At 33.1% G+C, this 21,004-nt stretch overlaps 1 protein-coding gene across 1 annotated transcript; it reads left to right on the top strand.

Moving 5' to 3' along the window:
• Positions 1-2,060: 2,060 nt before the first annotated feature.
• LOC131037352 (transcription factor MYB17-like) lies at positions 2,061-5,793 on the top strand. The gene is made up of 3 exons (XM_059217868.1): positions 2,061-2,215; positions 4,517-4,646; positions 4,887-5,793. Exons 1-3 carry the CDS (start codon positions 2,083-2,085, stop codon positions 5,653-5,655), a joined length of 1,032 nt encoding a protein of 343 aa, XP_059073851.1. The 5' UTR covers positions 2,061-2,082; the 3' UTR covers positions 5,656-5,793.
• The last annotated feature ends 15,211 nt before the right edge of the window (positions 5,794-21,004 follow it).

The following is a 21,004-nucleotide window of genomic DNA, read 5'->3' as shown; positions in this document are numbered from 1 at the left end:
TGCATAATTACTTCAATTTCATCATATTTAACCTAATTTCAACATTTTCACAATTCAAATTAAAAGAGGGAACCAAATCCTAATTGAGTGAATCCAATAAGAATTCATTTCCCCATCCTTGTTGATTCATCTTTAATGTAGTGGTACCTATGCAAAATAGTAATAGCCTTCATACGTCTAATGTTGGAAATCCTCATATTTTCACCATCTCATTTTGGTGAACCTGACATCTTACACTTTAATTTTCTGATTTATTTTCTTAGGTCTTAGTGTTTATGCATTTTCAAATTCCAATTTACATTTACAAGATTAATTTTCAATTGAATTTAAAAAATTTAGAGGTTAAATTCACAAAAACCCCCAATTTTTTATTCTACAATTGAGCTTGTGGGTTGTCTAATTTGGATTAACTATTTCATATTTGATTACTTATGCAATTTAAAATTTAAATTAGATCTCATTTTCAGTTTAATTACATAAATTTAGTGGTTGAATTTACAAAAGAACTAAATCATAATTCTAAAATTTACTTGTTGGTTGCATAATTTTTTAAATTCATTTTCATATTTGATCTTTATGATATGGTATGCTATGATCTTGATGCATTTATCTTTCAAATTCACAAATCAAATTGCTTAATTAATTGGTTAATCAATCATTTTTTAGAAATTTTTATAACTTTTAATCATAATTTTCAATTGTCAAATTCATCCTTACAACCATCAATAAATTAGCCAAAATGTTTCATCCTTACAACAACTACTACCTTCCATTACCCAATCCAATTTTAATGTGCCCACATTTGATGTAACAAGTCCATTATCCAATGACATTGTATGTGATGTCCCTCCTAAGCATGTGGAAATCCCTCAATTGGAGCTTTATAATGGAAAAGGTGATCCTTTGACTCATGTGAAAACATTTCAAACTTTGTGTAGTGATTTTTCTCATGATCAAAGACTTTTGGCTAAATTGTTTATGTTGAATGAATGAAAAAAAATTGCACTTTCCAAGTCAACTCTATTTGACTAATTTCATTTGATTAAAAATGAAGTAGTTAATTATAATAAATATTAAATATGTTCTATTCTAATTGTTAATTAATTATTTATACATTATTATTGATTCATAACTAACATTAGATGTTTACATACTTCACAACTTGAGCTTATTTTCATTTCATCTTATTATCCTATTCTTGAAAATATCACAAACTCAACATGCCATAATAATATTTAGTTAGGTAAAAGTAATATAATCTCAAATAATAAAATTATATGTACAAATTCAATGAAAAAATTGATATGGTATAAAATTATTCAAATCTATCATATAGATATCGAAATATGTCATTCAATAATTGCCATTAGCATATTACTTGATATAGTCATATTTTTACACTTTTTTAATAAAATAAAATGAAATGTATTGTGAGGGATTTGAAACTCTAAAATTAATTTGAACAATCTTTTTTGGTGAAGAATGGATGTTATTTAGAAATTTTTAATAGTAATGACATTTTGATTTTTTTATTCTTATCTACCACTAACAAATTTAAATAACACACTCTAAACATTGATTTATTTAGGAACTCATCTGTAATTTGACTCCAATTAAAACTTACTCATTAGTACGAATTTAAATGAACCAGCTAAAACGTTAAAACTTCAGGTATGCTATTTAATATAAATATTACTCATTAGTACGAATTTAAATGAACCATCTAAAAACTTAAAACTTCGGTATGCTATTTAATATAAGTAGTAACCAGAAAAAGATGGCCTTCGATCATTATAAGGAAGAATACAAATACGTCTAGAAATGATCACATCTACATTCTAAGATGAGATCTATTTACTGATTTTGCATTCAATCTTTTGAATGATAAATGGACACTGTGTATCCACGTCGTTTGCACAATGAAAAGGACTAGTACTAGATAACAATATTGCTCGCCCACTTCACCGTGTTGAAGTTGAAAACCTCACGTCAAGCTTTGGTGGTTAATATATGTGGAAGTACCAATCTTCTTTGTTGTAACCCCTGCCTTATTCAGGCCTTCAAGAATCAAACAGTACAATAATGGGTAGAGCTCCTTGCTGTGATAAAATGGGCGTAAAAAAGGGACCCTGGACAGCCGAAGAAGATAAGATTCTTGTTGAATATATTCAGAAAAATGGGCAGGGATGCTGGCGTGATCTTCCCAGACAGGCTGGTCTGTATGTAATACAATATATTATATTGCTTTGATTTCATTTCGAGTAAAAGCCAACAAAATCATATGCATCTGATAAATACTTATTGGGTAACGAATTGTATGCACAGATTTTGTTTATCATGTAAGGATCTTCACAATTTCATCAGAGGTCTGTAAACATGGACTTGTCTAGGAATTACATGCATCTCGTATATATATTCTCCTCAGATGCCCAAGCACCAGAACTAACCAAGCGTGATGAGATGTCTCTCAGAATTCAATTAGCATGTGCTGCAGCCTTTAAGTATAATAAATTCTCCTCGTTAAATAAAGCTTATAGCTGGTATATACATAAGATTAAACAAATGGATGAATCGGACGAAAGTTTAATTCACTTAGCACTGAAAGCTAGTGATCCATTTCAGTTCATAGCCAAGGTTCTGCTCAGAGTAAGTCTAGTCAGGAAATCAATTCACTCCTCCTGCCCTTCGTCTGAAGGTAAGGGCCCCGGGTCCCTTCCCTTCAGCCATCAGGGCAGGCCGAATAGGACAACAATGAATTACATATAAATAGAATAATTAGAATTGTCTCAGACAGGACAAGGACGAGGGACAATCTTTCTTTGCTGGCCGAAGGAAGGGCCCCCACCCACCAGACGAGGGACAAGTGGTCTTTCTTTATTCTTGGCTAATAGGAAGGACAAGGGGCGGGCAAGTTCTTTTTATTGGCTGGAAGGGACGAAGGCCCACCCGGGCAAGGGGATTTTCTTTCTCTTGACTGGCTGGAAGGGACAAAGGGACGAGGGACGAGGGACGAGGGAAAAGTTTTTGTTATTGGCTGGGCCGAGGGACGAGCTTTAGACACTCGACTTACAAGCACTTGCCGTGACTCGACTGATCTATCTCCGGGTGGGGGGAAATTAGAGGGGCCCGAGGGCTAACCTAGGGCGCCCGGGAATTCCTGAACCCAGGACCCGGAGACTGACGAAGCGGATGGTCAAACTCATAATGTTGTGCCCCTGCATAGGAACTATGATTCGGGTGGGTGGGAAGCTGTCGACCGCATCTATAGCTAGAATTCCCGCCCCTTATATCATTTGCCTTGGAAGAATATTGAGATGGATATTCATTTGGGCAATAAAGTATAGACATAGATTTTGATTATCATATTAGATACTCTAGAGTTATATATGAGCTCTATAAATAAGGATTTGTTTGTATCATATTCAAATCTATAATCATTTTTACTGTAAGAATTGCTGTATAATGTAATGAATCTAATATTAGATTAATGTAGAATAGGATAATTTTTAATGTCTCAGTCAGGCAATCTGTTCAAAATCAATGGATTCTCCCAATTAGTTTCCTAGTTGCCCCCTGAGGAAACCTCACAATTTCTTCTCCACCGCGACTTGTTGATTGTCAAGCTGGCAGGTTGAATTCGGATCTGTGCTACTTAATTAGTGGCACCGTTGATTGAATGGAGTACAAAATATGATAAAATACATTGCATTTGAACTTATGTGTATATATTAGGAGCATATAGAACGATTGTAATTATGTTGAAGGTATATGGAGAGACTATTTATGTTGTGAATTTAATCTAAACTTGGGGTGTTGCAACATTGGGTTTTCAGAGTTTATTCTCAACTGAGTACACTGTATTAGGATCATAAAAGCCAAATGGTAAATTATAATTAATTTTGTTCATCTAGTTTATTTGACTGTGTTTGGATGTTTAGTAGCTAGAAAATAAGTATTTAGTTGATATTATTAAGAATTTTCCTTGTTCTATGTCCTTCCTTTTGTTCTGTCCTTCCTTTTTTATGATTAATCACTCTTGTATAATCGAAAACAAAGACGGAACAAGTTCAGAAGGGATCTTAAATGAATATCTACCTTGAAAGCATGTGTTTCATTTGAGCTTGTGTGTATATCCTCTTACATGTTTGAGGAGAGGCATTTTGTTTAGAAGTGTAGTACACAGACATTTGGCTGCTTTTCTGTCAGAAAGTTTCTATGTACGTAAGAAATGAGACTAGACTGTGTAAACTTACTTCAGGAAAGAAAATTTGAACCATTAATTAAACACCGAATGGTTTGACAGGTGTCTAGGTGTTTGCTATATTAAATTTCGACCATTGTCTCAATTGATTTAAAATTTAAAAATATTTCATGTGAACTTAGGTATATATGCAGGTGTGAAGTATTTGTCACATTAAATTCCCACGACCGTCTCAATTAACGATTTGATTGTCCTAGGTAAATTCTACTATGTTTCATGTGAACCTAAGTATCTATGTTGTGAATTTATGCACAGGGCTTCTTCGGTGTGGAAAGAGTTGCCGCCTGCGTTGGACTAATTACCTGAGACCTGATGTTAAGCGAGGCCCATTTCAACCAGAAGAAGAAAGAACAATCCTTCAGCTGCATGCAATTCTAGGCAACAGGTAGTTAAAAACACTGATAAACCATGGATTTAGCTTCCTCATATGATGTATACTGACCAACTAATTGTTATTCGTCCTTTTCGGTGGGACTAATGACTATACTAAAAGTTTACTGCAAATTTGACTATTGACGTGGTACTACATTCGAAAGTGTAAATACTTTCTTTTAGGGTATTATTAGATTTGCTTATTGGTGTAACAATATAGGTATCCTAACTTTAATATGGTCACATTTTGCAGGTGGTCTACGATAGCTTCCCAACTGCCACGAAGAACTGATAATGAGATCAAGAATTTCTGGAATACCCATTTGAAGAAAAAGCTGTTGAGAATGGGACTCGATCCTTCCACCCATGTACCCATATCTGAAATACCCAGCGCAAATGGGTTACAGGGATCTCAATCCACAGCCCTCCTTAGGCATTCGTCACAGTGGGAGATTGCAAGGCTTGAAGCGGAAGCTAGATTGTCCAGAGATTCAATCCTCTCATCGAAGAATAAGTTGATAGGAAACCATAATGCAGACGCCAATTCCAAGGCACCCACTGATTTTTTCTTGAAGCTTTGGAACTCAGATGCAGGCAAAGCCTTCAGGAAGGAGTCTGTTATTAACAATAACAATATTGAGAATCCTCATGGATACGTAGGACGGACCGATACAAGTACCCACTTAACCTTAAGTCCACTTTCACCCTTTTCCTCTGCTTTCAACTTGGATCAGGAAAATATTAACAAAGAAGACGATTCAGCTGCCGGATCCTGTAATCCTTCCTCAAAGGCTGTTGTGAGGGGCCAAACAGAAGGAAAGAAGCCCATCCATAACGACTCCTCTAACTCTGATGAGTTAATCCACGGTAATGTTGCTGTTCATAACCATGACATACAGGACTTGACAGATCTGCTTTTGGATTCCCCTAGCTCCAACATGGCAGAATTATGCACGAATTTTCAGCTGCAGTCACCTTGGGCATGGCAAGAACTACAGCTAGATGAGGACAACGATTACTGAACGGAGCACTTGGAGTTCATGCTCAGATATCAAGTTCACAATCCACCATTCTTATAAACAACCATCTCCCACAGTCACGTTGATAGGTACTCAAAAGTAGTGTTTATCTATTCAACGATAAACTTTTGTAAATTTCTTTGAATGGTTAATGCAAGCATTGGATCTCTTTGATATAAAGTTTCTTGTCATAAGAGTTTCTCCATGTATGTTTCACTTCTTGCAGTTTTTTATTCATACAAATATATTGGATGTGCTAATCACATAAGTATCTCTAATAATAATCAAAGAAATCTACCTTTTAGATTTACATATATATTATTGAATTTAATATTTTAGTAGTTTCATCTTAACTTTTAATATTTGGTATCAAAGACAATGATTTTTTAAGAAGTAATGCCTTTTTGTTTTTATTTTGTTTTTTGATTTTGTGTTGATGGTTTTTTAGCTACAATGAGAGCAAATGGAATTGTGGGTTTTGTAGATTTGTGAAGAAGATTGCATACAATAATGAAATGATGGAAAAAGGATCTCTAGGCTAATCAATGCAATATAAAGACCTCAATGCCTTATCATAATATTTTGGAACAAGAATAGGCCTAACTAATATAGTCATAGGAAAGCTAGGCATTGATAGTTCATATCCCCTTTTTGTTGTGATGATGAGAAATGAGATAGTAATGTGTGTAGATGAACTAGGTTAATGATGACAAAATGATTATATTTGATAGTAAAAAAGGGATTTAGAATTGAAATCGTAAATAGTAAGGTAGATCTAGAATAAAGACATAAAAATGAACATAGATCTTAAATTTACAAGTGACTATGTAGAACAAGGGTGCTGGTTGACCTAGTCTAAAGGTGTTTGATACTTCAAAAGATGCTAAAAAATATGATTAGGAGGTTCTATACATCTATCTCCCAACAAAAGGCTAAACGAGGCAAGACAGTGGTATTGAAAATAATACTTTGAGGCTTTTCATCTTTTAAAATTTTGTTACGATCTATTACTATCTTCTCCATACTTCAGTAACTTTTTTATACCAGATGTACAATTGCATAAATGAAAAAAAAAAAATATATTTAGGCACTTGCCTAGGTCAAACCCCAAGATAGTGTTTCCACTTCGACAATAGCTAATGATGGCATTTAGGGTATGCCTTCACAATGCAAAGGCTAAAGAACTAATGAAATATTTAATTGACAAAATATTACCTCTAATATAAGACCCTCTTATGGAGTCCCACACAAGAGTTTATGTGATGCTCATGAAGTCTCATAACATATTAGTGTATGATTTCAATAGAAAGACACAATATAATTGATCAAGATTGTTGTAGTTGACTTAAATACTCCCTTAATACACTTTGTTTGATTGCTAGAGTATTAGGATGCTTATTTAAACACACTAGAGAGTTTAGAACTTTGAAATGCGAAAGGGAGTTGTACATTTATGTGCAACATACATCTCTTCAAAATATTTTTTTATGGAAGGCTAGAAAAGCAAGGTTGATTCCCACTACTTGCAAGGCCCACTTTCACATTTTTTTCCCTCAACATGGGCATTAGTTACCCTACTCCTAATTAAATTATTCACTCAAGAATAGTTGAATAAACTAATATTATGAAAACAATATTGAAAATAGGCACAATTATGCATAAATTAGGTACATCCATAATAATATTTCAAGCCTAGTGTGAAATTGTTCTAATTAATTACAATTGGGAGAGGCCTGAACCATTACATAATCGCTACATAGAAGAAAAAGAAAAAAAATTCATGGGACTCACATGGGGTGAGAACCCAAAACCCCAGTGCTACCTACCAAAAAATAAGGGCACCCAACCAGATGCAACTGTTGCCATTTGACTGAACCGGCAAAAACTGTTGGTGAATTGCAACTGGTAAATGATTGATTGGTGAATGTGATGAAGAGATTGAGATTCATGTTTGATGACTAAGTCTTGGGTTGTCATTGATGGCAACAAGTTTTTGGTAGTCATCTAAGTCTTGGAAGCCAACTGGTATGGTATAACCGGTACAGAAGACAATTTACCAATGAACCGACAAATATGTCCTCAACTGGTAAACAAGAACAAAGTTTCATTCATGCAACTGGTACAGACGATTCATAAAGAGTTGGATGATGTGGTTTTAAAGCAATGATGGAGACAGGCATTTAGAGCTATGTTCATGACCACATTGGTAGATTAAACTGGACAAGCAAGATTTGATGTAAAAAGAAGGCATTATGATGAACACTCAACCAGTAGTAACAAATTCACTTAAATCGGTAAATTGACACAGGTTTTGTTTCATTTTTGGTTTGTTATGTCGGTGGACGATATAAGTTTGGCGTGAAATGTTAGTTTGTCTAGATTCATTGAACCTAGGAAATTATTCCAAGGTTGTAACCATCTAAGTTGATGTCTATAAAAAATTGTGATGAGTTATGAAATAGATATGTGTACACTAGTACATTTGAGGCTCAATTCTGATGGCCACTCATCAAAATTTTGAATATTTTTCATCAAACTACCGAAAAATGCAGCCATCAAAAAATTGTTGTCGGATACTCTAATGGTGCTCTCCAACGTCAAAATTTCGACGGAAACCATCAGGTCTCCATCGATGTATGTCTTACTGATAGCCTCATTGGCTATCGGCAAGACCAAATGCTCCCTTCACCGCTAGTGTAAGTCCTACTGATGGAATTCATGAGCATGTGCTATCTTGACTGCTCATCCGCTGAGAGACTATCGTCGAGCATACAACATCCTCATCAAATGTTTTTGTTGATTTCCATCGGAATGTCAATGTCGTCCGATGACAACCAGGAACTATGTACTAACGAGGATGATGTATGCCCAATGGTATAGTCGTCGATGCAAATATAGGGGGCGTCGAAATTTTGATGATTATTTAATTTTCAAAAATAATAATAATACAAAAAATCATTTAATGACTACTGAAAGCCAATAGTTTCACGTCAACCTATTAATTGTTTTATGGAGTGAAATAGGTTTTAGGTCAAAACCCCACACAAAACGTAGCCTATGGGCTAATAATGCAGCAATATTTTGATCAATTCAAGCAAATCATTAGAACTTGTTAGGAAACTATCCTTCTTAACTATGCCGAATATAGGGATTTATCTCTAGGTTTCTATCATGGCTTGTGCTCTATCAAATCTCCTCTATTTGAGCTACCTTGAATGCATGCCTACTACTATTTGAAAGTGTGATAGTCTATATCATCTATGTTGCTAATGTTGAAAGGATCCTTTATCACTATGAATATTGGCTCAGGTGTATGGCTTTTGTAATAAGCATAGGATAGTATTTATATTTATTTAATACAAAAATTCTTACGTACAACTTTTTTTGCAATAGTAAATGTCCTTATTGTCACATACAATGAGTATGATGGCATCCTTGTTATCTTTTAAAAATTATCTCTTATTTAAGTGTTTTCTCATATTGTTTTGATTATATCACCACTAAAAAACCTTCGTCACTGTGATTTTCTAACTATCTACACTCATGGAGAGTTATTTGAGCGATCTTTGTATCGTCTATGGATCTAGAGCTTTTGTTTTGACTAGAAACTATTGGTCTCTAACTTCGTATGACTTCTATTGTCACTACCCATTCTCTTCAAGTTGACATCTATATTATTGTTTCTATATATTTCCTATGATTGAAAGCTTTGATATCTCAGCTATAGTGAGGTTTGACTATTAATGAGGATAGTTCACAACTCCTTTTGTGATAAGTTTCTTTTAGATCAAAAGTTGACCTAGATGATCATCAAATGAGAACTATTGGCTATCATAATCACTATGCATAACGACTTTTTGTTAGAGAGATCAAGTATTATATTAACAAAGTAATGAATTTACAAGGCTACTTTGATGCATTTTATTCCTACCTCTAGGAGGTGGCAACTTTTTGATGTGCACTCATCTAATTATATGTTAATTCAGGCTTTTAATAGATTGAGGTTGTCTAACATGCACATAGATGACTCGAGCATATTAATTATGTCTCTTGGAGGTTGAGACCTACAATTAGGTCATTATGCATTTCATTGTATCCTCTTTAGCATTAGAAAGAGTTGTTCCTCTCCCTGTTAACAAATGTTGAAAGGTGCCAATGTGCTCAATGGGTCTTTTAACTTGTAAAAATTGCCAACATTCGTGAAGAAAAATGAAAAAATAATATTAGTGAAATGATTACTCATTGAGATCATCTTAAGTTGACTTAAAACACAACCATCATATCCCACAAAAATAAATACTAGCCAAATACACCTTAGAAGCCTCTAATTACTTAAAAGTTAATACTATCCTCTATATGTCATAGGAAATTTGGTCATGTGCATTGACCGCAACAATTTGGAGTGCAAAAGAGGGAATGTACCTGACAGTCCGCTACCATTTTAAGAAAAAAGAGACTTTATGGCATAAAGAGGTTGCAATCATAGCCTATGTTGGCCATAATCCCTATTGCAGCAATAATGAGATGTGAGGTAACAGTTATAAAATTTGGATGAACTTAAAGAGACCTTTACAAATACAACCTACCTTCTATAATACCTAATTGAAAAAATGGATGCAATGCAAGTCCTTGTAACAATAATCTCTGGGAGATAGTAAAAAACTAGAATAATAAATTCCATATAAAAGTGGTTAGACTTAAAATGATAAGGAAAATAAAAAAATTCTAAATAAAATGTCACAAATTTTGCAGTTGCGCGATGCATATCAAGACTAGAAGTAGCTTATAGTGCTAGTGTACATACAAGACAATATGGGAGTTCATTATACCCACCAAATTGTGGTGTCGTTGTTCGTGTTGACTTTGTTGGACCCTGCAATTAAGATTCAATATACAATATTCAATAAGATTAGCTGTGCAACATAATGAAATATGCAAAAGTGTGTTATCTTATTGAGCTTCACTTTGTTTCGAGAATAGTTTAATATTATCTAATTAATAGGGCCAACCACGTGAATGTAAAAGCTCATCAAGCCCTTCCCCCCTGCTAACATCACTCTAAATTCCCCATTAACATCTAGCATTCATTCATTCTTTCATCCATTATTAAAATATAGCATTCGTTCATTATCACACAACGTCCATTAACACATAACATTCATTAACATTCATTAACACACAACATTCATTAACACATATCATTCATTAGCACATAATTACATTCATTAACACATAAAAATAAATCATTATCAAATAAGGTAGATTACAATCATTTTTTTATATATTTATTTGAAGTTATGTAAAAACTAAGTGGAGCATCATTTTCTTCATCATTTCCCCCATCTTCAGTTATTCTACCCTCTGCTCATGATCTCGATGTATACCTAGTCCTATACAGAGGATGAGGACACTGAACCAAAGGGGGGTTGTCTGCAATAACAAAGAAATGGGTTAAATTCAAAACATCTTTTATTATTGTTACAACTATTTCATTAATTTAAAGAATATAATCATGGCACTCTTTACCTAATGGGGCGACATCATCTTCCATATTATTTTGTCTAGCCTCAACCTCAACATGCTAAACACCCTCTAGAGCCTCTAGAGTTGAAATATGAAAGGTTACAATAATCAATATGCCAATTGTAATTAAATTTCTTTAAATGAATAAAAGTGGTCCTCTTTACTTGATTGGGAACATCACATTCCTGATGTTGTCTACCCGAATCATGCTCCACTTGGTCACTACCAACTACATGCTCTAAAATATTAAAAAAAAAGGTTACATTAATTACTACACTAATTATAATTTAATTAAGATGTTTAATTGTATTAAAAATACATAAAAGAAATTAAATAGCAATTGAATACCTCTTGTACTAGAATGCACATCTAGACCTTCATGTCTAGGTTGTGTTCCATGATTAACAGGCAACATTCCAATGTCATCTGCATTGTTATCATTGCTTGCTTATTTAAAAAGAATATAGTCACTCAATATTGGAACTTAACATCAAATAGATTATTGGTAAAGTATTGAATTTGAAATTATTTTCATTTAGCTTATACCTTTGTGACAGATGCATCATAATCTCATGGTTTCCCACTCAACTCTCATAGTCGTTCAACCACAACTGTATAGCCTTGCTGTTAGGAAATTCTCTTGTAATCTTCTATGGGCACTCTATTGAATTCAGAGCCCTTCATTTTTGCTTAGTATCGTGAATTTTACTTGTTGTTTGATAAATAAAAAATTGTTTGCAATTTATAAATATTTTGATTCAATATTTCATTTACTGATTCTTATAATTCGTGTGACAAGTTTCATATAACCACCAGAATCGAGTTTCTGTTGCACGTGCTTTTCTTGTCTTGCCTTAGTTTCCTTCGACGTGTCACTCAGTCTATGAAATTTTTTTAATATGTTAGATTATATAAATATAAATAGTAATTAGTACATAATTACATTATTAATAGTATCACATACCTTCTTTTGGTGTCTAGTGGTGTATTTCATTTTTTCCTTTCAATTATCTCCTTCACATCCAAAATCAGGTCCTTCAACTCCCTCTCTGAAATCATGGGGGATGCTCGTACTTTATGTTCTTCTCTAAATGTGGCCTGTATTGGTCCCTCACATACTTTAGATATGTGCTAGCTTTTTCAAGGACCTTGGTTTTGTCGAATGTGTCATTTTCGACACACACAACCATATAGTTTGTTAGTTCATCTTTTAACTTTTTTTCTTGGACATTCCACCTTTAAAGCAAAAATAAACTTGTTAGATTCAGAAATAAACTGAAGCTACCTTTGATATAGTTCAAGAAAAGGATCAAAGGAAAACTATTCTAGCAATGATATGAAATCAAAATAGTGTATTAGGGTTAGGTCACATATGATGTTACACCTTTTACATATGGTAGGCCCAAATATCTGCAATGCAATGTCATTAAGATTTTTATTAGAAATATCATTTCCTGCAAAAAAAATCATGGGATCACTAGTCCAAAATGAGTGATCAATAAGTAAATTATAATTAAACTACTTATAATAATAACTTTAAAGTACTTGGAACATTCTGTATCTTTAAGGGAAGCAATTCTTCATCGCTCACCACCAATGTGGCCTGCAACGTTCCCATACAAGCAATATGGGAAGATCCAGGGAATGATGGTATGTTATCAATAGTAGTTGCCTCTAGTTCATCCTCATGTGCATCTCTTGTTGCAGAAAATGAATCCACTATGAAATGCACCCAAGAAAGAATGCTTCAAGGGAAATAAACACATAATGAAAGAGAGAGAAAAAGAGGGATCTACCAATAGTGGGTGGGTCAACATGACATGCAATGGATGATGTCTGCATGCTGCATATTGTCGACATTACAGTTGGCAATACAGGTGGGGCTAACCTCGGATGAGGCAGTGTTTGCATAGGAACATTGACAACACCTGAAAAAGTAATACATTAAATATATGAAAACTCCAAGAATTGTAAACAAGGATGAACCTTTATTAAGAATTGTAAAGAAAGATGAACCTTTATTAAGTGTTTGATGCTAATCTTCATGATAAAACAATATGAAGGAGGACAAAGGTAGGTAAATTTGTGACAAGAGGGCAGTGTAAAGGAATAAGGAAGGAGATACCTTGAAGAACACTATAATGTATTATAGTTTGATAAAATGATTAAAATTTTGAGTTTTGGAACTTGTTAATTGCAAATTTCCATTATAGTCACGTTTCATGCACTGTTTCAAGTTTCTTCTCATCAAACAAATAGATTAAAAATGTCTAATAAAGGATTGGAGGGTGAAGTGTAATGAATTGAATTTTTTTTATGCCAAGTTAGAGCAATGGTCATGAAGAATGAGGAGAGTTTGAATTGTTTTTCTCTAAACTATCCAAACCCTTGGTTTTAGGTCAGTCACAAGGGTTTGTTAATATCCATTGATGTAGTCATTGAAAAATTCTCAAATTATGGATTCCTATTGTCAAATCAAGTATCTTTCATATTGAATTGTTCTTATGTTGAAAGGTTGTACAAATATCAAGAAAACTAATTCCCTAGCATACTGAGATAGAGCTTTCCCTATTTTGGGACAACAAATCATATTTTTTTGTTGAGTGATATCCAATGGGTTGAAATAGGACTATGTTCAGTAAATAAGGTTGGAACAACTCTAAATAACCTTCCCTAGTATGATGGATATTGATAAGCCAAGAAATTCTCAATCCACTTGTTTGATCATGACAGTCACAATGAATGGTAGTTTGGATTCCTTATTTTGCAATTTTGGAATTTGTAAGGATTCTATGAGTAAGTGCAAATTATGAGTTCTTGGGTAGTTGGACCAGAGATGAATGAGATGGGGATAATGAAAGAACATTATTGGAGGACAGGGGTAAGTATATGTTAAGGAATGATGGTTGAAATACTTGGTATTTTCACAATGTTATGGCTAACATGGAGTTGCTTGAACATGTAACTTGTCTTGTTGGAAATTTAGGTCAAGTAGAATGTGAGCTCAAGTAGAATGTGATGAGATTTAAAAGGAGATAGTATCATATAGTGAGAGGTGAGTTGACATTGAAGAAAAAATCACAGTATGAAGCTCTCAAAAATTATAAGTGATGAAGTGAGAGGTTGATCCAAGTCAAGGATCTAGAAAAAGGATGTGTTGGGGATGTTTTGAGAATAAGTGAAGGGATGTGTAAGGGGGTTTGTTTCCCTAAGGTATGAATGATCATTAATTAAGAGAATCATCTAGATCCCTCTGTATGAACTACATAATAAATATATGATCAATAACTCTATCACTAAAAAAGCAAGTTCACAAGTCCAAATAAGGAGTAGTTTTAATGTATAGAACATGGTCATCACCTGAACTACCTACAATACCTTGATCATGGCCACTAGGTTGATGAGGATGCATAAAATCCTATAAAAACAACATGTACATATTTTAATTAATGATATAAAAGAGAATAAAATATAAACCATTATTGAACTTTTGTTATAATTAAAGCTTCCATTACTGCTTACTTGCAAGTTTTGTGTTGTCCATATCAATTATTGCACCCTCTCTTTTATTTCATCAGTTTGAGGGCTCATGGATGCCAAAGCAAGAATCTCTCTATTAATTTTTCTAACAGAATTTTTTATCATTTCTATAGGGTTTATGATAAATGTGATGTCATCATCGCATAATATCATTGATTCCACATCCCTATAGGGGAGCTGAGGCACTGCAGGTCCCTTTCCCTTACCCCGAACATCCATCTATGACAAGAATATTATAACACTATCAAAATTACTCCAAACCACTCAAGAAAAGAATATAATAATGTAACATTTTGCTTCTATCTAATTTGTACAATTACAATGAGGTTTACATGCTTGGTAGAAGTGTCGGGACCTACATCCCTATATGTACTATGTGGCAGATCCATGTCGCTCTGTGACAAAGAAAACATATAAAAATGTTAGCAAAATGAAACCTATAGACTTAGCAAAAAAGCTTAATAATAAAATGGTATATTGGAGTCATTAATTGGAGGTTGGTTTAAATGGTATATAGTACATACCACCCCCATGATAGTAACTTTGTTTGTATCTATATGATTTAAATTGTAATCGAGTAGCAGCTCTTCCCCTGCACTTATTGATTTTATCGCACATATGGATACACGATTTCCCTCATGTGCCTCAAATATGCAATTGGGTTGCTTATTAGTTGACCCAGGTCATGTACTATTTATAAAACTTGCAATATTCCATGTTTCTTTTGGCCTTTCATCTATGTATACAGCCACTTGTTTACTTTGATCATTATCTTTTTGTTGTATATAATTTGCTAACAGCACATACCTATGCACACTTTTTTTATATCGAACAATTTGCATCCAATTTTTATAATTGTAACAAGGTCTAACAAACTCCATTAATTCAGAAACTTTGTTGTAATAGACCTTTATGCCATCCATGGAAAATAGGCACAAACCATGTAATGATGACGGTGCTATGCGATATATCCTCTCGTTAACACAAAAATCAGTGTTTATTAGAGGAAGTTCCTTGGGTACCCATTTTTTTTGTAGATTTTTGTACCTCAAGGGAACCTCGATGTCACCTTTGGTCTCATCATCATAAGAATATGACCCCCCTTGAGCAAAGAAATATTCCATGTATTTATTGAATTTTCTTCTAATATTTTGACCTCTAGTTGATCTTCCTATTTCAGATCTACTACATGTCTTACTTTCGTCTTCTATTCCTGCATTTCCCTCACTTGAGGAAGACACATCTGACAAATACCTATTTGGTGATACCTGCACTCCATCAAATGAGAGAGTTAGTTGGTAATGAGAGAGATATTTTGCAGATGAGGGTAATGTTGATGAAGAAGTCAGCCCTAAAGTTGATGTTGAGTTTAAAATTTGAATAAGTCCAACTGAGGCCTCAAGTGTTCATAACTGTATTAGATTTGCTGCTAATGTTGAAGTTTAAAAAACTAAGGAATTTTGTTTTCCTCGTAATTTTAAAAAAATAAACAATTTCAATAGGGTGTATTGACTTATACTTGTTGATCCATGAGACTATGCAGGATCCTCGTCAAAGGGGTTAAGTTTCCTGCATGTGTAATTCAATTAGATTATGCTAGCTAAAAATTACATGATATGTATATTAAAATTTACACAGTACACAACATGAACAATATGCATTCATCATAATCATTGTATATTTTTTTATTCCTTACCTTTACTATACATAGACTATGCAGGATCCTCAAGTAAAGGGTTGATGATGTCTATAGTCAATTACCTATTTCCACCAAGGGTGGTAACATCACACAAAATATATACATAGAATCAGTACCAATAATTGAGCATCCTAAGCATTATATTTGTAATTTGATAAACAATAAACACATATGTATCATAAGCATCATAAACATCACATATGTATCATTCTAAATATGTAATCCATCAAATATATATCATAAATCACCATCCATCACATAGCTAATAAATAGTCCACATAATGAATTAATTATGTAACCATATAAGTCAAATAAATTTCTATCAAAAAATCAATATTAAATAGATAATATACTAATCACATACCTCATACATTTCATTCATGTCATTGATTTTCTTCTTCATCCATCTCATCTTCTTCTTCATCCAACTCATCACCATCACCATCACCATCACCATCACCATCACCATCATCATCAACTTCTTCTTCTTTGACTAATTGTTGATCGTGATCATCATCTACATCATCCTCTACTTCTTTGGTATCTTCTTCTTCCATCACATTATACTTTATTGGCCTTCCTCTTGGATCATGTTTAACAACAAATGACCAACCTAATTTATGTGGAACCTCTGATTAAAATACCTGCTCACATTGGCTTGGAATAACATAGAACTCATCCCCAACTAGTTCAAATGACCTTCTATTAACAATTGTAAATCCATTATCATGTTCAATAACAGTTCTATCAAGATCATTTTTATTTAGTCGTAGCCTATACCATTTGATGATGAACATAACTAATTTGAAGGAATTAAAGTCACACTCAAGTATATCATCCAAAATGCCATAGTATCGACTTTGAGACGCTTGAGGATGTATGTCATTTCTAGATGAAATATTGGTCACCTCAAAGACTGTAGTTATCCCAAAATCACAAGTTTTCTTCATGTCATCCAACTTTTTGATGTGAAATTTATGACCATTGAAGCACATAGTGTTGTGGTGTTTGACCTGCAATATGTCAAGCATGTAAAAATTATTGCATCGTGAGCTAATAAACATATGGGTGATTATTAAATTTATACGTAACTATTTATCTCTTAAACCATATGCTAAATCAATTTCCCTTTGCGTAACATTGGAATCTCCATTACGATGAGCTTCTTTAACCAATGAAGACACACCTTCCCATGTTAATATGTGACAAGAATGTTGACATCGTTCAATCCATACCATCATCCAATCAAGATTGTTTCCAATATACAAATGTAGTGCATCCCGCTCTCAACCAATTGTACAAAAAATAAATATACAACTTACAACTGATTTATTTTTAAGATTAATAATTAGTTAACTATAATAACATGTTATAATTACCTCTCACTTTCCTCAATCTACCTTTCCCCATTACGTACTCCCCTTCAAATTTTTTAATAGGGTTCGGATCCCAAATACGATCTACATAGATCTTTGCTGCAAATTTTGAAAGATGTTCAATAATATACACCATAGTCTAGTATACCATATATCCCTCCACCACATAACCATCAAGATGTACTCTTTGTCAAACCAAAGTATTGAAAAATTTCAAGTGCCTCTCAACCATCTATATTGACCTAGTGTATACAGGTCCACACAATTCAATCTCCTCAACCTGGTGTATGAGGTAGTGTTCTTGTGAATTGAAAAAAGTTGAAGGTAGACACTTTTGCATTTCACACATTAGATGAGGAATTTTTCTCTTCCAATATTTTATATCTTCTTTATGAATTTCTTTAGATGACAACCATCTACAAGAGATTCAAGATGCAAAATTATATAAACGAGACTTTAGAAAAAATAATATACAATTTATTACATAGCAAGTAAAATAAATTGCAAATATAATATCTATACAACAAATTGAACAAACATCACTACTTACCTCATGTATTTTCCAAGATCATATATGACTTTCTTGACATTATTGTCGAAGTGGTCTGGGAGAGATAGAGGTAGAACGTACTGCAACAATTATAAAATGATCTTTTCATTGTTTTCTAACATAATACAATGAAAATTGCATGCGCAATATACAAATATATAGTAAATTCACAAGAACATGAATTACCTTAATGAAAGTATGCCAATCATTTATTTTCATCCCTAGCTCAAATTGACTTTTCTTTGATATGAGATTGTTTATGTTCGCAACAAATCCTATGGGAAATTGAATTTTTTCGTATGACTTATTTTATAGCATTACTTTGTTGCTCCGTTAATAACCAAGGAAGGACACTTATATTAATCTAGTCTCTATTTTTATTTGATTGAATGACATTTTTCATTACATGATTGGATTCCTGAATGTAACTACAAATTTTGAAATTTTTTTTTTGTCATGCCTTCCATCTAATATTTTCCATAATGTCTTTGTTATATTCTTTCCAATATGCATAGTATCAAACAAATGCACAATTTGTAGTTTCTCGTAGTAGGACAACCTACTAAATTGTCTAGGATAACTTTTTAGTCCATTTGGAAGGTGGTCATCCATGCCTTGATGACCTTCATGATCATCAATTACATCATTAGTAAATAAAACATGATAGAAAAATATGAATTCCAAACAAAAACCATTAGATGGAATGACATTACCTTGACAATTAATTCTATTATATTCCAACTTCCATAGGTGAGGTGTCATTCTTCATGGCTTTGATGTAGTCTCTTTTTTCCCATTGAAAACATATTTTTCAGTATTCCGATACTTATGATTTTGGATAAGGAAGTGCCTATACTCATCAAACACCTATTTTCCCTTTATTTGAAGACCTAGAAGATAATGTATAATTCGATTAAATATGAAATTTTTAATAATTATAATTATCATGCGCAATTTGAATGCTATAACATACCACAAAAATGTGTTAGCCTTGGGGCATCATGTATTGTCCATACAAGCATTGCATGGAATTGAAATTTTCTTTGTCCTATTGGTCTAGAGATGTCATACATGGTGAAACAATTCCATAATTCCAACAACTTGTTGATAAGAGGCTCAATATATACATTCATATCTTTAACTTGGTACTTACCTAGTTGAATGAACAAAAGCATTACATAATTATTATGACCATTTTACTACAATATTTATAATTAAATGTTGATGACTATAAATTGAGAAAATACTTGGAACAATCATTGCCAACATTATGTGCTCCATCTTTATTGACATCCATGGAGGAATGCATTGTTGATAACAAAAAAAGGCCACACCAAGTAAACAAATCTCATCTCTCCAAATGGATTGACACTGTTCGCTGCCAATGAAAGCATGAGATTATGAGGTTCTTCTTTAAAGTGTGGCCACTTTTCCTCTATGTCCATAAATGTTGAACCATCCACAGGCATTCAAATAATGTCATCTCAACTTCTATTGCATGCATGGTAATCCATAAATTGTGCCAAGCTAGTGCACCTGAGTAATCATTGCATACATGGAATAATGGGAATATAATGAAGAACCTTGTGAGGCACAGTTTTTGTTATTTGATATATTCTCTATCTACTGATATGACATTCAGGGCATTCTATTCCAAATTCATGTTGTTTATGATATATAATATGATCATTGGGACAAGAATCTATTGCTTGATACTCTATTCCAATATCTTTCATAATGGCAGATAATTATTGGTATGAGTGAGGTACAATATATGATGGTGGTAACAAAAACTGACCTATTAATCTAAAGCAAAAAATATAATTTGTTAATATAAAGAATATCAATGGTACATGATTCACCATTTATTAACTATAATGATATATATGACATACCTTAACATACGTGAGATTGTTATGTTGGATTAATCATTCATAACCTTAAAGTTCACCAAAAACAATACAAAAGAGAGAAGAAATATTTGGGAGACTTCATAAAGGGCCTCATATGCCTTCTCAAGTATAGGTAAATCATGAACAACATCAAGGTCCTCTTGATCATCATGATCACCTGTGCCAATACTAAATGTATAATGAATCAAAGCATTTGTACCATCATCTTCAATTATGTTTTTTGGCGCATGATCATCATCTTCCATGGGATCATTATCTTTAACTTCAATATTCACACCTCCATGTTCCTCCACTTCAAATACCATATTCTTCGAGTTGTGTTAGTCCATATCATGTTCCCTGGGGTGCTTGACCTATATAAAAATTATCAACATAAATAAACCATGATCATGATCTCATCATCAAGTGATTTATTATGTATATAAATTGTTAAAACGATAATGAACAACTTACCAATGGATGATAATCATGTCCCCCCTTCAATGTGACCATGTTGCCTACAATGTTTCTTAGTTGTTTTGATTAGAAGTCTTATAGTATTTAAGCCCTTACAAATTTTGCAGTGACAATAACATTTTCTATCACCTTTGAAATCAGGTTATAGAAAAATTGCAAATCGAACCAAAACCATTTAACTCTTCTTTTTCATCTTTAAAACATTGAAATTAATTGAGAATGTATTTAATGTAGCTAGTGGTCACAAATTCTTTTGAGATTGATGTTCAACATAAATTATTTTTCCCCTCCCACT

The sequence above is a fragment of the Cryptomeria japonica genome, chromosome 3 (assembly GCF_030272615.1).
Source record: "Cryptomeria japonica chromosome 3, Sugi_1.0, whole genome shotgun sequence".
Classification (NCBI taxonomy): domain Eukaryota; kingdom Viridiplantae; phylum Streptophyta; class Pinopsida; order Cupressales; family Cupressaceae; genus Cryptomeria; species Cryptomeria japonica.
This window is presented reverse-complemented; position numbering and strand designations above follow the sequence as displayed.

Coding starts and splice junctions, on each gene's coding strand:
- LOC131037352 (XM_059217868.1), top strand. CDS start 2,083: ATGGGTAGAGCTCCTTGCTGTGATAAAATGGGCGTAAAAAAGGGACCC. Junction 2,216..4,516: donor TGATCTTCCCAGACAGGCTG/GTCTGTATGTAA, acceptor ATTTATGCACAG/GGCTTCTTCGGTGTGGAAAG. Junction 4,647..4,886: donor CATGCAATTCTAGGCAACAG/GTAGTTAAAAAC, acceptor CACATTTTGCAG/GTGGTCTACGATAGCTTCCC.